Source organism: Narcine bancroftii, chromosome 4 (genome assembly GCF_036971445.1).
Source record: "Narcine bancroftii isolate sNarBan1 chromosome 4, sNarBan1.hap1, whole genome shotgun sequence".
Taxonomy (NCBI): domain Eukaryota; kingdom Metazoa; phylum Chordata; class Chondrichthyes; order Torpediniformes; family Narcinidae; genus Narcine; species Narcine bancroftii.
Genome location: NC_091472.1, coordinates 287,830,034 through 287,852,333, shown reverse-complemented (window position 1 = coordinate 287,852,333; position 22,300 = coordinate 287,830,034). Strand labels below are relative to the sequence as shown.

Sequence of the window (22,300 nt, the reverse complement as noted above, 5' to 3'; positions counted from 1 at the left end):
TTTTCATATGACTTGGTAAATCTTTTTGGATACAAATTAAAATAATTTTGGAGAAAATATTAAAGGTAAAACTCCCACTAGATCTGATGTTATATTTGTTGGGGAATATTAAATTAAGAATAACTATGTACCACATTGGATTTTTACAATTAACTTTAGCTATTTGTAGGAAATGTGTAGCTATTGCTTGGAAATTGGAAATGGATTTAGGAATGCAAAGATGGCATACAGAGTTGAGATCTTGTTGAAAATAACATAGTTCACATGATAAATAACATTTAAAAAAATATGGAACCTATATCTACAATATGTTGGTTTGAAGATTTAAGCTCTCAAGGACTTGTTCTGGTGATGGTTTTTGGCTTTACAGAGGTTGATTTGAATTTGTATATGTATTTTAGATAATCTTCTCTTCTTTTTAGGGGGTAGATGGGAGGGAGGGAGAATAGTAGGGAGGGAAGGGAGATTAGGTTTATATACACCACATGTATTCTTCTTTATATATAATTCAGTATTAATTGAAATGTAATTGTGTTTTTTAAATTTCTTAAATAAAATATTTTAAAAAACTGTACCCAGTGTAAACCATCAAAGATCTGTAAACAGATAGCAAATGTAAACAAACTCCAATACAGGGTGAGCGAAAAAATTCAATGAAGTGCACTAGAAAGAGTCAAAAAATAATCATTGCCTTTTGGCATTTTACAGCCAGACATGGTTAAGTGAAAGAACTATGATCTGACAATGGCACACCAGTTTTGTGGGAGCTCAGCGTGGGTTGAAGGAAGCAATTGAAATCTGGAATCAGGATCAAATCTATAATACACTGCTCCAGAAAGGACGCATTTGGGTCTTCCATCCCTCTGTGGCTCACATCATAGATGTGTATAGGAAAGATTAATTAGATTCTTGTGAAAGGTTCTCATTTCCATCCTAAATATGCAAAGATTTTGTGTGAAGCTGAGGTTATTCTCCACAAAGATCCAAATGACCTTGAAGCACTTGAACCACCTTCTGCTCCTTAAGACAATGCCATTGATGCAGCTAGTTTCAGAAGGAAGACATATATCTGTATGCTTGATGCAGGTGGAGGCAAGTTCATTATATAGTGGACTTGTTCTCGAAAAGATGGATTAAAGAATATCTTCCCCAAGTGCAGGAAGGACAGAAATGGTCTAACATCAGATGCAACTTCACACCAGGATGATTTAGCACTTTGAATCTCCTGGCTAACTGGAAAAATTGTTGAGAACATTTTGGACAAAAAGGACTTGTATGTCATGTTCGGATCAAGACTAAAACCGGCTTTCTCAACAGTCCCATCAATAAAGTCTGTCTTCTACAGGAGGCAGAGGAACTTTGACAAGCTGAAAACTGACTTTATTTTGTTGTTTTTTGACCTTGCCCCTTACACAGACTACAGACTTTACTGGTCCAGAGAGGTGGTAAAGGAAACTCATTTCCGAGTAACTTCTGGCTTTATGAAGAAAGAAGGTCTAAATATTATTGGAATTTATTGTATTTGATTGTTATTTATAATTGTGTAATTATTATTTGAGACATAATAAGTAGGGGCTGGTGTAAAAGCCAAGGGTGTATTTTTTATTGTTGTTGGTTTGGCTTTGGGCGTCGATGGTGTTCCGGGGTCCAGAGGCTGCATGTGCTCTATTTCTTCTAGTGCGTATGTGTTATTCACTTCATGCTTGGGGATTGCATGGGGTTGAGCTGTATTTAGCCCACCTTGACTGGTATGGCAGGACCGTTACTGTTAGCACATTACCATGGTCATTATCATATATGTTAACACGTTACAATGAATGTTACAAGTCCTTTTGTGTTCATTAATAAACAGTTTTAAGCACATCTGGGCTTCTCTATGAATTTGTTCTAGCGCGTCACAGTTAAGAGCCTACTTAGCCTCCGAGCGCCTTTTTATGGATAGTAGCCGCTACTGTAAGTTCTGGCCATCACATCAAAGATTTACCCCTTTGTTTAAGGTTCTCTTATCACTCAGTGGCATATTTTCTGAATTTATTTTGTTAGGAAGTACAGAAGGGATTTGACATTCACATCCTTTGTTGCTGGTTCCACCTGCAGAAATTCTTGTTATTTATAACCATAATTTATTCTTTGTGCTGTTAAATTCTTACAAAATCAGCATCAGTACTGAATTAATAACATCCCACTTTATTCCTTTGGTTATTTCTCTTTGATTGCAAGCTTAAGTGCAAAATATCTAAAATTAAATAAATGTTTGTTGTGTAGATTAATGGGTTCAGAGGAGGGATAGATAGTCTTGATACTCAAACAAAAAATACATTTTCAATGCTGATTCTATTATTGCAAAAGTGCTATTAAATTATTGTTTCTCAATGGGTTTCAGAATTAAAGCTTTCAGCATCAGTTGTGCCTGAATCATTGTTGGTGTTCTGCATTATTTTTGAATATTTAATTTAAATTTCCATACATGTATTCATATTAAAATACAAAATATAATAATGTAATTGTCAAATACATTATACATGATAGTTTTATAAAACCCCCAAAAAGAAATATCCTTCCCCCTCCCCCCATGATAAATCCCAATAAGGAGAGAAAATGAAGAGAAAAAGAAAATAATACAATTTGAAAAGAAAGAAAAAAAAAACCTGGTTATCTTTCACTTGGATCTAACCTTTTTCAATTTTATTTGTTTATTTATTCCAAGGAATTAATGAGGTTTCACAAGGTTAGGGAAACCATTTATAAATTTATACAGACAATATGCAAATATGGGTACAAAATTTCCCAAAAAAATCATATTTATTTCTCAAATTATATGTAATCATCTCAAGAGGTATGCAACTATATATTTCTGCCATCTTTCTAAACCTAAATGAGGATCCGATTTCCATGTCACTACTCTACAGTTTCTTGCAACTGCTAATGGAGGTTTTACAAATTATTTTTGGCCTTATCCCTGAAATATTGCCCGGTAAAAATAACATTGGGTCCTGTGGAAATTTAACTGCTCTAACTTGCTCCAAAAAAGTTCCTAATTCTATCCAAAATGGTCTCAATTTTGAACATGACCATGTAGAATTTTAAAAAGTACCAATCGCTTGGCTACATCTAAAACATTGATCTGAAAGATCTGACTTCAAACTATTTAATTTTTGTGGGTTAAGATATAATTGATGTAAACAATTATATTGAACCAATCTACATCTAACATTTATTGTGTTTGTCATTATTGTGTAGACATAGTTCTGACCAAATTTTCTCCCTGATAATACTATTTAAATCTGTTTCCCATCTCTGTCTAGATCTATGAATTTCCTGCTTTTGTGTTCCATTTTGCAGTAGTATATATATGGCTGATATAAATCTCTTAATAGATCTAATACAAATCAAGGCTTCTATTGCACTACTTTTAGGTAATAACATTGTTAGACCCAGTTTATCTTGTAAATAGCTGTTATTTGATAATAACAAAATATTGTATTATTTTGTATCCTATATTTATTTTTTAAATGTTTGAATGACATTAAATTTCCGCCTTCATAACAATTTTCTATATTTCTAATTTTATTAGAAAAAATATTCAAAAGTCGATAATTGAGATAATGCCATTTTGTTTCAAAGGCATTTGAGCTAACCAGGGTTCCTCATTAACATTTCAGCATTGACTTTATACCATATATTTATCAAATGTTCAATTATGAGTTTCCTTATCACCAAATATTAATCTCTGTTCCTATTTATATATAAAATCTTCTGGTGTCTTCTCTCCTATCTTTTCTGTCTCTATCTTAATCCATGCTGATTTCTCTCCCTCTTCTAAAAAAGAAGAAAGAAATCTCATTTGTTTTACTTTATAATATTTTTTAAAATTTGGAATTTGTACACCTCCTAGTTCATATTTCCATGTTAATTTTTATAAAGAAACCCTCAACATTTTTCCCTTCCAAAGAAATATCCTTACATATTTAATTCCTGAAAAAAAATTCTGTGGTAAGGATATAGGCAATGTTTGAAAAAGGAATTGCATTCTAGGAAATGTATTCGTTTTAATACAATTAACTCTTCCCAATAATAATATTGGAAATTCCATCCAGGTTTTCAAATCTTCATTTTTTTAATTAAAGGGAAATAAGTTAAATGAAGTAGATTATTAAAATTATTATCTACCCTTACTCCTAAATATTTTATTCCATTTACCGACCATTTAAATTGGGGATCTCTTTGACACTGAGTATAGACAACTCTAGTAAGGGGCATAATTTCACTTTTATTTTCTGCCTTTTGTTTTCTGGATTTTGTTTTATGGATTTTAATATGTAAGAACATCCCATTGAGCTCCACTTCTTTAATGCAATGAAATAAAAACAGAAAATGCTGGAAATACTCAGCAGATCTTGCACATGATTATTAATAGTAAACTACAATGTACATCAAATGAAATGATGGAACTACAATTTTAACAATTTTACAAATAGGTATTAGAATAATCTGAAGACATTTTAACAACCATTCCTGACAAAGGGCTCAGGCCTGAAACATTTTGGGTACTATGTGACCTGCTGAGTTTCTCCCACATTTTTGTGTATTGTTCAGAACCAATGGCTCTTTTTGCCTTTCCATTTTTTTAAAGACATACAGCATGGTAACAGGCTCTTTCAGGCCACGAGCCCATGCTACCCAATTACACCCAATTGGAGTACAATTCCTGGTATGTTTTGAACAGTGGGAGGAAACTGGAGCCCCCAGGGTAAACCCACACAGACATGGGGAGAAGGTACACACTCTTTACTGACAGTGCAGGATTCAAACCCTGGTCCCAATCACTGGCGCTGTAACAGCATTGCATTAACCGCTACACCAACCATGCCACCCCTCCTTAAGTCATTTTTCTTGAGTCACGCAAAATCCATTTCAATAAATACATTTGGTAATAGAGCTATACAAATGGAAGCGGTTCCTTTTGTTCAATTTGTCATTGCTAACCAAGTGGCCTATCTGGCTGGTCACAATATCCTCCACATCCCTCTAAACCATCCCCATAGATGTATCTGTGTCTATTGTCTATTGTCTAATATTGTAATTGTATCACCTTTACAGCTTCTTCTAGCAGTTTCTCCATATATGCGTTGGCCACTGTGTGGAAGATAATTGCCCCTCATGTCCCTTTAAAATATTTTCACACTCACCTTATATCCATGCTCACCATTTCTTTGGGAAAAGATGATGATACCACCTTATCTAGCCATACACTCCTGGAAAAAAAGATTCTCGCTGCAACAAAAGCTTTGCAGTCCAATTAACATCCTTGTGTATCTTTTTTGCTCTTCTTCCAGCTAATGACACCCTCCATATAGCAGGGTGACCAAAATTGCCCACAATACTCTAAATATGTCCTTCCTTACTCTTGTATAGGCACCATACTTCTATACATAATCCCTGACAAATGAAGCCACCCTGATGCAACTATCAGGGAAGCATATCCCTGTACCCCTGTTCTGCAATTCTTCCCAGGGCTCTTCCATTAACTGTGGTAATCCTGCCCTATTTTGACTTTGTAATATCCAATGCCTTGTAATTATCTGTATTAAACCATCATCTCCCATCCAGTAGATCAAAATCCCATTTTAATATAGAAAACTTTCTTCACTGCCCACTTTTAGAGTCATCGCCAACTTACATACAATCGTGAACATAAATGACTGAAGAGACTAATTTTGCAGAAACCCCTGATGGACCATGCTCAAATCCGACTCTGAATATTTACAAGCAAATGAATTTTATTACCGAGTGGATGCATTTATAATGACAGTTATGTAATTTACATGATAAACCAACTTTTATCTGCTGCAAAGCAAACAAAGAGTCACTATGAACATTGCCTGGTTCCCCTAACAATAGGAGAAAGAGAAGCAAAAGAGGGTCCCTTCAGAGACAGTGTCTGTGATTTCGCCTCCAGCGCTCCCTCAGCCTCTGCAGCTGCAAGACTTCAGTTCAAACTATTGGCAACCCAAGCTTGAGTTCCAAACCTCCAAAATGATCAGGAAACCTTCAGTATCCAAGGCCTTTCAGGAGCCCTCCTTACCCTCAGCAGCCTCTTTAATCCCACTTCAAATACCTGGTTCTTATGAGTCAGTCTCCAGCAGCCCGCAGCCTGTGTGGGTCCTTCATCCACTGGTCTGCTGCAGTGGGCACTGACCTGTAGGGGTCTTCCTATGCTTTTCCTTCTAAACGGGATGTTCCTCTTTTCATATGGGATATGCCTATTTGTACAAAACAAATAGTAAAGAAAGATATTTAGTCCAGGTAATTGCTTGCACTCCAGATGTGCCTTGTGACTTGTTATTTTTTTATTCGTCTTTGGGATATTGGCAACACAGTTGAGACCACAATTCATTATCCATTGCTAATTGCCCTCCAGGAAGAGTTGTGGTGTGGTAAGCTTCCATCTCAAACCCCTGTAGTTCATGTGAGGGACATGTTTTTAGGAAGGATTAAGAAGCAGCAACAAGAATGTGATTCGGAGTCAAAGTAGTGTGATGTGGACATAAACTTTGTGCCTGGAAACAAGCATTTTAGCATATCCAATCCACACCAATCTTTATTAGTCAATTTACATTAGTCAAGTCAAGCCACCTTTATTTATCGTTCATGCCATGCTCACACAGTAAAGACGAGATAGCATTTCTCTAGGACCACAGAGCATATTTACATAAACATAAGTTAGAATAGAAGTTAAACATATTTAAATATTAAGATATATAGAGTAAAAGTGCATGGTACACTATCCACATATGTTCTGGGAATTCAGAGGTCTGATGGCTTGGGGAAAAAACTTGCCCAATGTGGACATAAGGGCCCGAGTGCTGCAGTACCTCTTACCAGATGGCAGAAGGGAGAACAGTTTACATGAGGGGTGTGTGGAGTCCTTCACAATGTTTATTGCCTTTTCGCCTGCATCAAGTGTTGTAGATGTCCTTCATTGGAGGAAGAGGGCCCCCACTATCACTATCCTCTGCAGGGTTTTGTGGTCAGAAGTATTATAGCTTCCATTTGCACAGGATGTTCTCAATACATCTTCTGTAGAGTGTTAGTGAGGAGGGAGGGTGGGAGATGGACTTTCTTCAACCTTACAGGGAGTAGAGGCGCTGCTGGGCTTTGTTATGGAGCTGGTGTTAAGGGACCAGGTGAGATTCTCCGCCAAGTATACTCCAAGGAACTTGATACTCTTGATGACCTCAAGAGTTGAGCAGACAATGTCTATAAATCCTATATTATATCTCCATTTCCTATTTTTCTATTCTCATCAATTTCCTAGATTCTACCACACACCAACAACCTAGGAGCAATTTACAGTGGCCAAGTAGCCTATCAACATCTTTGGGATGTGGTAGGAAACTGAGGAAACCAACATGGTCAAAGGGAGAACATGAACTTGAGGTCAGATTTAACTCCGCTCTCTAACACTGTGAGACAGTGACTCCAACAGCTTCACTACCATACTGCCCTTCAGGGTGTCCTTTGCGACCTTTTAGGTGTCACTGTATATGGGAGCTTTTGCCATAAAAGTTTGGGCAAGTGGTTTTAGGGCCTTTAATAGCTATAACAAGCTGTGGACATGGTGCACAAGTAGTTGATGGGCAGAATGTTTGGAGGTTGGTCATGGTGCCGATCCAGTGGATTGCATTCTTCTGATAATTTCAAGTTCTGTTAGTGTTGGAACTGCACTCCCCAGACAAGTCAGTTTCACTGCATCATGCTCCAACATGGGTTGTAGATGGTGCAAATATTTTGGTGAACCAGGAAGTGAGTCAATTACAAAAGAAAACCTCAGTCACCACAGGCTAGCATGAATAACCTCCAAAACCACATTGGCTTCCTTTATGGTAGTTCTTAAAGCAAGATTTTAAACTGTCTTCCATAAAGCTTTGGGGCAAAAAAAATAAACGTTTGCAGGTCCTGATGTAGGGTCTTGACATGAAATGCCGAACATCCCTAATGCTTGATATGCAATGTTCCTCCAGCAGTTTGCATTTTGCATCTGCCGTCTCTTATATCTTCACAAAGTTCTTGCTGATATCTTCCACTGGACTATGACATTCATTTATCATTCTTTTGTATAATTCCAGGTGAAATTTTGTAAGAATTAAAATTAAAATCATTCTGCGGGAATAGGAATATTTCAGAACCTGAATCAAGTTCAAAATTGTATTATTCATATTTGTTCTTTTTCAGCCATTGTCTGTAGTAAAAGGCTTGATTTGTGAGTTTGCAATGTGGTTTTTATTCTGAATATTTAATTTGATCTGTATTTTCACAGGTTCATTGCCAAACCATGTGCTTTAAGCCTCAGAATTCAAGCAAATGGTCCACAGAAAGCTCAGCCAAATGCTATCCTGGAAAAAGTCTTCACAGCAATCACAAAGGCAAGCATTTACTGACCAAAGGGGGAAAAAAATCTCCTAAAATTTCAGTAACAAATTTTGACACTTAATTTTTTTTTATATCAGACTTTGTTGTTGAATTTCCTTCTCCATTCAATGCATACTCTACATGAGGTGGGAATTTCTCTGCAGGTGCAGTCAAACCTGGTTCCTATTTGCCAACAAATTGTAAAAGAGATACTCCTCTACCCTCTGTCTATGTGCCAAATAATGATAGCAATTTTAATATTTTTACTGTTTTATCCTCATAAAATGGTTGTAAAATGAAATTAACTTTCATTCAAGAATACTTGCAGCCCCAGAGGAAGCTGTAATTTCACAAACTCTTGAATTATTTCATAATGTTTGAAACATGCCAACTTTACTTTCTATGCATTATTCTGAAAAGACTTCACAAATCCATAGCAGCATTAATGTAATTAATAAAACATTGAATTTATTGTTATTTTTAAAGGATTTTGTTTTTGCATAACTTTTTATCTGCAAAAATTTCTGGAATCTTAGCTGCATCAGACAATGTTCAAAAATAATGAACAATTGTGTAGCTCGTTTGAAATCACCAGTGTAAATGTTACTTAGCACATTGTGGCTAAATCCAGCTCTGAGGTGGTAACTTTCCTTTGTGAAAAATGTCGGGAATGTCGGGAAGCATCAACAGAGATTTATTAATGAAGATGTGCAGATCCTATTGAAGTGTTGTGAAATACACTCTGCAACGGTGTGGGGGAAAAAAAACAAAGCTGGTGCAGAAGATCATCACACAGGATGCCAATGGGAGATCATCTAGCAGGTGAGGCTGGAATGTTACACAAATTATAATTTATCCTTTATCATTAATTTAGTTGGCCCTCAAATATTCCTGCAAGTTTTCTGTCATCAAAAATACATTGCATTCTGAAAACAGTCTGCTTCTGTTGGATACCAAATATTTTTTTCTTAAAATCCCATTCACTTATATCTTTATATTTCCTTAACTGCACCAGGGCTGCCTTCCATAAGAGCATAGATGGGAAGAAGAAATTAGCAAGCCAAATCTTTCACCACTTAAGACAGTCTTCTGATGTAAAAATGGGCATGGCAAGAGTGATGCAAGGAATGGGAGTCGGAAAACTCACTGGTTTGTATGATTGTTCACCCATATCCCTTTTGCAAATGTGATTCATTGGGCATAATGGGGAAATAGTTATGCAGGGGGAAAAAAAGTGTAATATTTCTGTTTCACAAAATCCCTAACTTCAGTTGTTTTGTTTTTCTACTTTTAGGCATGTTTCACTGCAAGAACTGCCATGTAGATATCTTCAGCAAATTTCACCACTGCACTCACCACTTAAAATTGATATCAATCCCAGAGACAGGTATAGTGGTGGATTTTACTGATTTGGAGGTGGAAATGCCGAAACAATCATTTCTGCTGAAGTAATAAAGGCAGGAATAGTGACTGAATAATGGCAGTTGCTGAAAGAAAAGTTAGCAACATTAAAGTCCCTGTGGCAATCTTGGGACAACTTGATGAAAGACACTCCATAAGCCCAAGGACATCCGACTCCAGACTTTTTTCAATTTGCTGTCTGCATTGCTTACATGGTTGGAGATCCTTCCACCTTCAGGAGATTATCATAAAGGGCTGAAATCTGTGCATGTTAGTGGTGGAACATTGGAAGCACCTGCGAGGAAAGCATCGGGCATTTTGGCAGTAAATGCAAAGCAGGCAACAGGAATATTTCTCACAAATGCTCCCAATCATGATGGTGAGATCTGCGATCCATGATGTAGCAACAGCCAGTATGAACAAATTCAGATATCTTCAGGCAACAACCTGAGAAGGACGTAAGCAGACTGATAACCAAAATGGGGTCGCTCTCCTTTATCAATAGCTGTCCTTCTGCAGCTCCTTCTGATAAGAGACCGCAGATGCTTTAGTCAGCACAGGAAACAGCAGACCTTGAATGCAGGCAGGATCATACGAGTCCACCATGTGTCAAACTAAGTAAGCGGCTGGATCACAGCAAGGCCTTTCACCACTACCACTTCTTGTAATATATCACCTGGTAATAGGGGGAAGAAATGTATCAGGACCATGCGCCACATTCCTCTTTTTAATTTTTTAAATTAAAAAAAAATTATACAACACAGTAACAGGCCCTTCTGGCCCCCAAGCCTGTGCCACCCAAACACCCCAATTAACCTACAACACTGGGTGGATTTTGAAGGGTGGTAGGAAACTGGAGCACCTGGAGGGAACCCACACAGATCTAGAAAGATGGCACCGGATATGATAACTTCTATTGAAGAGGTGGTCATTGTTTCATTTGGGATTAGTTGCTTCCGTTCCAAATTAGTAGGCCATTAGATTGGATCAAATTTGAATTAGAATGTTATCCACACACAGTAGTTGCTGGCTGAGACCAACGTCAGACTGGATCACCATCCTCATTTGGTTACATTAGCAAGCTTCCACACAGCCAGCCGGCCTATCCTTGAAGGCAGCAAGGTTTTCACTTGTAGACAGCAGCTGAGGTTGTAATCTGAGTCTTGTGAGATGTGAATATGGGGTAGGTGTGTAACTGATGAATAAGGAAATTGGGAATACACCGTGGTTAGATCCTTTGTCATAAATAGCACTCCCTGTTGTGACTCATTTCATTAAGAAACATTTTGAGAGTGGAACTTAAAGACCTGAAGTTTTCAGCTTGGCAAAGAGGGCAGACTGCAATATATTTCACTGGATGCCTGAGATCATGATTTACTTATGTTTTTTTTTCCTGCTGGAGAGCACTGGTTCTGTTCAAACCCTACCCCACTGCCTCCCCCACCTACAACTGCAGCAACATTATTCAAAAAATGTGTTTTCCTTGAAGAACAATTATTTCTTGTGCTGAAAAGTTTCTACTTTGTGCCGCTTCTAAGTAAAAGTCAACTTTATTTATCATTCATACCGTGCTCACACGATAAAGACAAGATAGCATTTCTCCAGGACCACGGAGCATAGATATAAGTTAGGAAAGTTGTTAACACATTAAAATATTAAGGTGCTAAGATGTATACACTGAAGATCCACGGTACACTATCCACATCTTGCCACTTTTTGCCTGCATTGAGTGTTGTGGATATCCTTCATTGTAGGAAGAGGTTCCCCAATGGTCTTTTCCGCGGACTTCACTATACTCTGCAGGGTCTTGCAGTCTGACGTGGTACAGTTTCCAAGCTAGGCAGTGATGCAGCTGCACAGGTTGCTCTCACTACATCCTCTGTAGAATTTAGTGAGGATGGAGGGTGGGAGATTGACTTTCCTCAGCCTTCGCAGGAATTAGAGACACTTCTGGGATTTCTTTGCTATGGAGTTGGTGTAAGGGACCAGGTGAGATTCACTGCCAAGTACACTCTGAGGAACTTGATACTCTTGCTGACCTCAACGGTAGAGCCGTCAATGGTCAGGGGAGTGTGATCTCCCCGAGCCCTCCTGAAGTCAACAACCATCTGTTTCTTTCAAGGACAGGAAGTTTTATGAGAAGAGCATTAAACCTGATTGGGCAATCAAGTTCAACAGTTGAAGACATAGGAGGAGTTGATTGGGCATTGAGTTCAACAGATGAAGGGCAATTGGGGTCAGGTGACCCTAACATCACTATAAAAGTGAGGAATTGTGTTTTCGAGAGGTCATTGTTGGAGCGGGCGGAGTCAGAGTGGAAAGTCTTTGTCTCCAGGGACTTCGGTGAATAGAGGCTGAGGTGGTGATGCAGGAGTTGAAATAAGAAAGGGCCACGCTATTCGACGAACAAAAAGGATTTAGCAGGTAGGTACAAGTAAGGGCAGTATTTAGATTTTTTTTTCCTTTAGTTATAAACAGTGGGAATGGCAGCCAAGGCAGGGGAAGACTCCTCTTGCAGAATATGGGTCATTAGGAAAGCCAGCAGTACCCCTGATGACTTCATCTGAGAGAAGTGCATCCAACTGCAGCTCCTAACAGCCGAGTTAAGGAGTTGGATGAACTTCAGATCATTTAGGAGGCAGAAGGGGTGATAGACAAAAGTTATAGGGACATTATCACACCTAGGAGGCAGGAGGAGGGTAGATGGGAGACAGACAGGGAGTGCAGGACTGTTCCCCTCAATAACAATGATACTATATTAGATATCGTTGGGGGGGGGGGTATGATTTACCAGGAACAAGCAGTAGCTATCATGTCTCTGAAACAAAGTCTGGTCCTGTGGCTAGGAAGGGAAGAGAATAGAGGAGGAGAAGAGAAGGGAGGTGAAAATGCGAGCTGTAATAATAGGGGATTCCATGGTTAGAGGGATAGTTAAGAGGTTCTCTGGAAGGGGTTGAGAATCCTGGTTGATATGTTGCTTTCTTGGTGCCAGGATCGAGATATCTCAGATCCAGGTCACAGTATTCTCAGGAATGAGGGTGAGCAGCCAGATGTTGTGGTCCATATGGGTGCCAATGATGTGGGTAGGAAGGGTGAGGAGGTCCTGCAAGGAGAATTTAGGGAGTTAGGCACTAGGTTGAAGGACAGAGCCTCTAGGGTTATGATCTCAGGATTGCTACCCAGGCTTAAGGTTTCTGGATCATTGGGGATCTAGTTTGGAAGAAGAGAGAGGAATATTAAAAAAAATGCAAGAGAAACCTCAAGAAAGAAATCAGGAAGGATAAAAGAAGGCATGAGTTTGCTTTGGCAGACAGTTGTGAAGGAAAATCCGAAAGGGTTTCTACAGGTATATTAAGAGCCAAAGGTTAGGAAGGGACAAAATTGGTTCCCTTGAAGTTCAGAATGGTCGGCTTTCTATGGAGCCAAAAGTTACGCAGAAGATCTTAAATGTTTTTTTTTTATCATCAGTATTCACTCAGGAAACTGGAACAGAGTCTAAGGAAGTAAGAAAAACAAGCAATGAGGACATGCAACCTATACAAATTAAAAAGGGAGAAGTACTTGCTGTCTTAAAACAAATTAGCATGGATAAATATCTAGGGCCTGACAAGATATTCCCTCGGGCCTTGAGAAGGCAGGTATGGAGATTGCAGGGGCTCTGGCAGAAATATTTAAAAGGTCGTTAGCCACGGGTATTGTGCTGAAGGATTTGAAGATAGTTCATGTTATTCCATTGTTTAAAAAAGGATCATAAAATAACCCTGGAAAATAATATGCCAGTGAGCCTGACATCAGTAGTAGGTAAATTGTTGAAACAAATTCTAAGAGATTGATATACAATTATTTCAATAGCCAGAAACTGATTAGGGATAGTCAACGTGGCTTTGTGCGTGGTAGATCTTGTTTAACCCATCTTGTAGAGATTTTCAGAAGAATATTAGGAATGTTGATGAAGGAAAGGCAGTGGATGATGTTTACATTAACTTTACAAGGTCCCACAGGGGAGGTTAGTCGGGAATGTTCAGGCACTAGGCATTCAAGGTGAAGTAGTGAACTGGATTCAATAATGGCTGATGGGAGAAGCCAGAGAGCAGTGGTGGATGATTGCTTCTCTGACTGGAGACCTGTGACTAATAATATGCCTCAGGGATCGGTGCTGTGGCCTTTGTTGTTTGTCATCTATATAAGTGATCTGGTCATTTGGATCAGCAAGTTTGCAGATAACACTAAGAACTGGAGGCATTGTGGACAGTGAAGGTTTTCAAAGCTTGCAGAGGGATATGGACCAGCTGGAAAAAATGGGCTGAAAAATGGCAGATCGAACTTAATGCAGACAAGTGTGAGGTGTTGCAAACTAAGAAAGGATATGCGTGGTAAATGGTAGGGCACTGAGGAGTGCAGTAGAACAGAGGGATCTGGGAATACAGATACATATTCCCTGAAATTGGCAGATGGATAGGATTGTAAAGAGAGTTTTTTTTGGCATATTGGCCTTCATAAATCAAAGTATTGAGTATAGGAATTGGGATGTTATTGTAAAGTTGTATAAGTCATTAGTGAGACCAAATTTGGAGTAATGTGTGCAATTTTGGTCACCTGATTACAGGAAAGATATCATTAAGATGGAAAGTGTGCAGAGAAGATTTACTAGGCTGTTGCCGGACTTCAGGAACTGAGTTAAATGGTTAAACAGATTAGGACATTGTTCCCTGGAGCATAGAAGAATGAAGGATTTGTTAGATGCATTTAAAATTGAGAAGGATAGACAGTGTAAATGTAAATAGGTTTTTTGCACTAAGGGTAGGTGAGATACAAACCAGAGGACATGGGTTAAGAGTGAAAGGGAAAAAATTTAGGGGAATATTAGGGGGAATTTTGTCACAGAGAGAGTAGTGGGAGTGTGGAATGAGCTGGCAGCTAAAGTGGTGAATGCAGGCTCAATTTTAACATTTAAGAAGAATTTGGACAGAACGTAGATGGAAAAGGGATGGAGGGCTATAGATTGTGGGAGTAGAAAAAATTGGTTTGGCACACACTAGAAGGGCCGAAGGGATCTGTTTCTGTGCTGTAATGTTCTAAGTTCTAGAGCAGTGGTTCCTAAATTTCTTCGGGCTGCCACCCCCTTGGATCCCAGGGCACATCCCTAGTACTTCCCTCTCCCCCTCACACACACACACACACACACACACACACACACCTTTCTTGATATGAGGTCTACTGCAAATTTAAAACAGCAACTAATCTAACACTATAAACAAGTATATGTCCTTCACAAATAAAATGTGTAAAAAACCAATTTATTTTCAATATGTAATGGTAAATTTACACCTTACCTGTAACTACATCGTTTTCACAGTTTTCACACTATATTCCTTCCATTTCTTTTTCATTTGCTGTGCTGTGGCCATATTTTATTCTGCAGCAAAAAATATAAGTTCTTTGTAGGCTCATCCCGAGTGGTCACCATCCTGAGCGGTCCCGTCCTGGCCAGTCACTGTCCCCGGCCATCAACATCCTGGACAGTCACCGTCTTGGGCTGTCACTGTCTCGGGTGGGTCGATCGCCATCCTGAGTGGTCATGGCCCAAGAGGTCACATCCAGAGTGGTCCTGTCCAGGCAAGTCACCATCCCGGGCAGTCAGTGTCTCGGGCAGTTACCATCCCAGGAGGGTCAGTTGCCATACCAAGTGGTCACCATCCTGAGTGGTTACCATCCCGAGTGGTCCCATCCTGTGGAGTCCTGTCCAGGCAAGTCACCGTCCCTGGCAGTCACCATCCCAGGCAATCACCCCCACCTCCTCCTCACTGATGGATAGCATACAATGAGCGTTATGAACTGAGTTTGCCAGGAATGTTCAGACTGCCCCCTTTTTACTCACTGCCCCCTTGGATCTTTCCATCGCACCTAGGGGTCAGCACTGCCCATTTTGGGAATGACTGTTCTAGAGAAACAACAAAGATGTGCAAAGTACCCACTATCTTCCTATTTCTTGCCTCACTCATACATGACTCATGGAATACTCATGAGATTATTGCCTCAGAGGTCCTGCTTGTTAACTTTATGTCTACCTAACTTTCAAAATTTCCTTTGCAGGAGGTCTTCCCTATTCCTGCCAAAGCCAGTTGTACCAATATGGACTCGGCATTCTCGCCAAAGCCAACATTCACCAAAGCCCACATTTTGACCTCATTCCAGCCCTTCTCAAAATGGTTGCTCCAAAATGGCCTGCCAGTGAAAAAATATACTAGAGTCCTTTAACTGTCTTTTTTAATGATCTAAATAAATAAATGTCCATAAATTGGATTTTTTTTATTGTGAAGTGTTCATGCACAAATCAATACAGTTTCAAATAAAAACATCACATATCTGAAAATCAGGTCTAATCTGTGAGTTACACAAAGCCCACGATTTTCCATCCAGGTTCATGATTTTGGCACATTAATGCTCAGAGGCACTCAGACTTGCACAGTGCAATGTGCATCTGTGATTGCTTTCAGAATTTTCATTCATGTATGCATGTATTTATGTATGTGTGCATTTATGCACCCTTGGAGAAAGAAGTTATAACAGCAATCATAAGATTTGCTTCATCATTCCTGAAAAAGACCTGATGAAGGAATGGCAACTAAAACTGGAGATGGAGTAGAGTGTTACGTTGGGAATCTTATGTTGGGAATCTTATGTTAGGAATGTTACGTTGGGAATGTTACGTTGGGAATGTTACGTTGGGAATGTTACGTTGGGAATGTTACGTTGGGAATGTTACGTTGATAACATGTGTGCATGTTTAGGTGGAATGATAGCTGGCTGGAATGAGGCTTAATACTCTCAGTGCTAATATTTGTCACAATTTGTCATGGTGGGACTAGTAAGGATGTAGGTTTTGGTGACTATTTGTGCAAACTCCCACCTACATGCTCCAGTGAAGTCTCTTCTCTGATGAGCCCAGAGGACCCCAAAATCCTGCAGCAATGGAAATTCACCATGACAAATGTTTACTTAAACAAAAGTTATTTTAATTTTCTTTAAACATAAAAACAGGATCAAACTTTAACTTATTACTATTAATTTAGCCGAACTTAACCCCCTTCTAATTCTAAGCACACATGTATGTAATGTGTGTGTAAGTTCAGAAAAGTTCTTTGATTCACAGTCCAATCTCATTTCTCACTCCTCCAAGTTCACTGATACCAGGCAATTCTTATACTGTGCATAGAATTTAACATCTATGAATCTTCACCAGGTTTTGGTGTTTGGAAAGTAAATAGTTACCATTCAGAAAGGTTCTTGACAGCTTTCAGAGAGATTTGTTGCTTGTTGGACACAAGCTGATTCCTTCCAATCAGCTACTTCAGTGTCTTGCTGAAGAAACTTGCCCCATCAGGGTTTTCCAGATGATAACCTCCTTCTTTCAGGACACCGTAGAGTTCCTTTTCTTTTTCCTTTATCTCAGGCAAAACATTATACAGCCAGCCATCTCCTCTTGTATGGACCATAAAGGCTGAACTAAGAACTCACAACCCGTCTTCAAAATGGGATTTTTCCACCAGTTTGCCAGCTTGTCCTGTTCCAGTCTCAGCTGCTGCTGCTGAACTGTAGAACTGAACTCTCTCTCTCTCTCTCTCTCTCTCTCTCTCTCTCTCTCTCTCTCTCTTCGAGAAAACCACATGGCCCTCTTAGAACAGCAAACTGCATTCAGATAGACTGCAGCACCAGACCCAATCTTCCGTGTTTGTTCATCTGTTGCTTTTCAAAACAATAATCTATTACTTCACAGCATGCGCAATTAAAACCTACTTGTGAAGTCTCTATAGGCATTCTTCAAAGTTATGCAAAGGCCTTCCGAGCCTGGACTGTATGGCTTGAGTCAAGCTCTTGCATTTTAAATGAGATCTGTTTTGAAATGTTTGTATCTGTGTGTGACCTAACTAAAAACCTCACAATCTATCTCCTCCAAAAACACATCTATACACAATATAAAATATAACATAATCTGTCACACTTCTCCTTTAAATACATTTCAGAAACAATGCATTGATTTTTGTTTTAACAGTGTGTTGAAGAATGGAATGTGCCAAGCAACTCAAAATGAACTCATAATCTCTTAACATTTATGGTGATTTTTTTTAATGGTTTATTTTTTCTCAATTACTCGTCCACCAGAATAAATAATTCTTTTCCAACCCTTTCTAATTTTAAGCTCTTCAGTTAACACTATTTCTCTGCCCTAGTTGAAGTCAATCGGAGACTAATGTTTGAGTGGAGCGGAGAATTGCTTGATGCCGCTCGTGATCAAGATCAAGCAAGGAAGGAGCTATGGTTTTTACAGAGCACTCTCTTTCTTCAAACTGAGCAAGGAAAACTCTCAAGTTTTTTTTTATTTTCATTGTTCACTTTGACATTCATTATGTGGCTAATTTGTTATTTTGGTTTGCTCAACATTTGGAATCTGTATTATCCAATTTACTCTGTGTAAACTTGGCAGATCAACAAATAAAGTGCACTAAAGCTAGGTTTGGAGGTGGGAGAGAAATGCACAGGAGGGAGAAAAGATGGTTGAAGTGGAATTTCTACCCATTGCTCATTATATATGTCTGCATAGATCGGCAGATTCCTGAGTATCAATCAAAAAACAAATCCAAAAGACAGAATGTTGGCACCCGTAGAACACAGTATTGACACCAGGGAAATTTCAGTTCCACTCTTATAATATTGTCTCACAGCATTTATTCAGGCTCCCAAACTGTTTTTGGATTGGGACACAAGTCAACAGCAAAAAAAAACAGTTCAAGGTGAAAACATCTCGACTGTTTAGATGATAAAATCAGGCCAATTCTTCTGATGGTTTGAATTATCTGTTCAACAGATTAACTCAGAGTCGAGGATAAATTGGTCGAAAGTACCAAATGTATTCACCATGCTAATATTCACATTTAGTGTCAATAGTTAACAATTTCCTCATCTTCAGTTTAAGGTAAAAGGCAATTGAAGCTTTCAAGAAGGAACTATGTATATTGTGTAAAGGTATTAAGTTTAATTTTCACATTATATTTGGTACAATGAGAAGGGTTTTCTGCAAACAGGCTTAACAGTTTGTCACTAGCATGCATACAGCAGTGCAAAGAACACAACTAAGAGTATAGAAATACAATGAAAAGAAAGATCAATAACTAGCAAGCAAAGGTAATGTGATAATACTGTTGTGGGGTGCATTCAGGAGCTTGATAGCTGTCTTTAAATCTGTTGATCTGTGCATTCAAAATTCTTGAGTCTTCTCCCGGTGTCTGGGATGTGATGGGTCATTCAGAGGATTGGCTGCCTTTCCTTGGCAGCGGGAGATGTAGTCCATGGCGGGGAGGTAAGTTTGTGTTATGTTGGAAGTTGCATTCACTACCTTCTGTAGCTTTTTCCAATTTTCAGTAGAACAGCTCCCCGTACCATGCGGTGATGCAAGTAGGGAGGGTGCACCTGCAGAAGGCTAAAGGACAAGTGAGACATGCCAAACTTCCTTTGTCTGTTAAGAAAGTAGAGCATTGGTCCACTTTCCTGACCATCACGTCTACATGCTTTCCCCAGGTCAGGTCATTGGAGATGTTTATTCCCAAAAACTTAAAGCTATCTACTCTTCCAATTACACATCATTGATGGTGATCAAGGGTGGGCTCTCTGCCCCCACTCTCCTGAAGTCAACAATCAATTCCTTTTATCTCAATTACATTGCGAGAAAGGTTGCTATCTTGTTACTATACCATGAAACTTTCAGTCTCTTTCCTGCATTCTGTCTCGTTGTTATTTTATACCCAGCCCACTACTGTGATATTGTTGGTGAAAGTAAAGATGGAATTGGAATGGTATAAGGGGAATGTAATGGGAATTGAAATGCAGATTAGTCTTTCAGTACTACATAATAATCCAGTAAAATGGGGACAGCTCTCCACTGTCACATGTTGAAAATTGCTGGGCAGGTCAGTCAGTGATGCCATCAGCATCTGATGATCTGCTTCACTGGGCCCTGGAGTTGCAGCCACTTTTTGCTCCTCATCGGATTTCCTTAAATTTCTCCTAAAGTTAAATAAATCTATCCTCTTGCTGCTGAGAGTAGAATTGAAAAGCCCCACATCTCATGAGATTAATGGCTTGTTTGTGCAGTGGTTTTACATTAGAGATTTATTACTAATCATGCTGTACTGGAACACACTGACGCCCAGCTGTCCTTTCTTACGAATCTGTAGCTTACATCAGCACATGTCTGACTTCTCCTCCTGCATGCTGCAGTGCTAATTTACACAGTTAGATATGGGTGCTTCTGATGCCTTCCAATGACCCAGACTCAACATTGAGTACAGCCTCTCGTAGTTACACCACCATAGATGACACATCTTTAAAACCCCTTTGTATTTTAATAGGTTGCTCACATTTTCTAAAATGATGAACAAAGGTAAAATGGCATGCTTCTTTATTGTAGTTATTAATCTTTTAGTTCATTTACATGTTTAATTTGATTATAAACACGTGTGGTTATTACTATCTTATTGATATTTTTCATGACTTAAATGCTTTTTGTTTGTTTAAGTTTTCAAATCATATTTAAGGATATTAAGTACCTTTTGACAGCACACAAAGTCAGAATGCATCAGGAGGGTCAAGAGTGGGGTCTTGGTTTTCACAGCATGTGGCTTAATTGCTATTCATGGATTACCTTGGCATCAAAACAATAACAAATCACAAGATAACCTTGTTAGTCAATGATCACGACGTCTCCCTTCCAGACAGACTGAACATCTTCTATGTACGGTTCGATGAAAAGAACAGCTGATGCCAAAGCAAGCTCCGTCTCCCCTGAAGAACATGCCCTTTGCATAGCCGCATCCAAGTTGAGGTGAATCCTATCCAGGGTGAACCCACACAGGCAGCAGGACCAAACAAAGGGTACTGATGGATTGTGCAGGCCAATTGATGGAGGTCCTTGTGCCATCTTCAACATGTTATTTCAGCAGTTCATTTGTCCCAGAAGGTTTCTAGACAGCTGCCATTATCCTAGTATCAAAGAGGGCAACAGTAAAAGGCCTCAATAACTTCTGCACTGATCTCCACCATGATGAAATGCTTCGAATGTCTGGTGATGGAATGATTCAAAACATACCTCCTGGAGACACTGCCCATTTCAGTTTGTCCACAGATGGAACCATTCCACTGATTATGCTTTAGCCTTGTCCTTTCACTCTGTCCTATCCCACCTGGAGAACAACGCCTCATATGCCAGGCTGCTGTTCATCAACTTTATTTAATACAGAGGCTGGTGGAGAAGCTGTCCTCACTTAGACTCAACATCCCTCTCTGTAAATGGATTCTGGACATCCTAATGAAAATAACAGTCAGTCCAGGTTGGCTGCAGAAAATTGAGCACCATCAAGCTGAGCCGCTCAGGACTGTGTGCTCAGCCTACACCTGTTTACTGACCCACGAATGTATTGCCAGATCTAGCTTCAACAGAATCATTAAATTTGCAGATGACATAACTGTAGTTGGCCTCATAAACAAGAATAACGAATTATACTACAAAGAGGTAGAAAATCTCATAAAATGGTGAAAGAATAACAATCTGAGTCTTGATGTGAACAAAACAAAAATGACCGTGGACCAGGAAGATCATGGACGGCCACCCTCTATGGTCGAAACAGAGGGGTCAAAACAAAGAGCTAAAAAAATAGCTAGGAAGTGGAGAGAGTAGAGAGCAGCAAGTTCCTTGGAGTCCACTTAACAAGTGATGTATTCTGGACATGCAACATCTCCTCCCTTGTCAGGAAAGTGTAACCGCGACTGCACTTAGAAGGCTGAGGCAGGCAAGTCTACTGGCCACCATTCTAGCAACTTTCTAGAGGAGCTCTATCGAGAGCATCCTGGCCGGCTAAATCATGGTGTGGTACGATTGTTGTAGACCAATCCACAGGACAATAAAAGCAGCAGAGAGGATCATTGTGGGTTTCCCTCCCCCCCATCAATGTGATTTACAGAGGATTGTTGTTTAAAGAGGGCTCATAAAATCAATGAGGACCCTCGCTACTCTGCAAACAGCAGCTTCCAGCTATTCCCATCGAGAAAGAGAGCCACCAGGCTGAGGAATAGCTTCTTCCCACGGGCAGTGAGACTGATGAATATCTGATCAACTCTGAAAGATTCAATTATTTTAATAATAATAATATTTATTTTAATTATATATGTGCTGCTCTTGCCTATGTGTGTTATGTCTGTACGTGTGTTTGAACTGTTTTGCACTGTGGACCAACAAACTGGGTTCTACAATGAGATGATAAATAAACTTGAACATGAGCTTGGGCTGGGAGGACATCAAAATGAGAAGGTGAGTGGAATTACGGGACTACCTCCAGGGAAGAACACAATGGGAGGAGTGGGTAGACCGTACTCCATTCCATAGGATCACTCCAACGGATCATAGCCGTGAATGGAGCTCATTAGGATTCACTGC

At 39.3% G+C, this 22,300-nt stretch overlaps 1 protein-coding gene and 1 long non-coding RNA gene across 2 annotated transcripts in view; both read left to right on the top strand.

Moving 5' to 3' along the window:
• The window catches only part of cers6 (ceramide synthase 6), a 284,277-nt gene that overhangs the window by 66,904 nt on the left and 195,073 nt on the right, over window positions 1–22,300 (top strand). The window contains exon 2 of the mRNA XM_069935319.1: window positions 8,321–8,426. Coding sequence (XP_069791420.1) covers window positions 8,321–8,426 — 106 coding nt within the window. The remainder of the gene's footprint in view (window positions 1–8,320; window positions 8,427–22,300) is intronic.
• Window positions 8,923–16,147, top strand: LOC138762072 (uncharacterized). The gene is made up of 3 exons (XR_011356739.1): window positions 8,923–9,234; window positions 9,428–9,561; window positions 9,707–16,147. It is a non-coding gene; the product is annotated as an uncharacterized lncRNA (long non-coding RNA).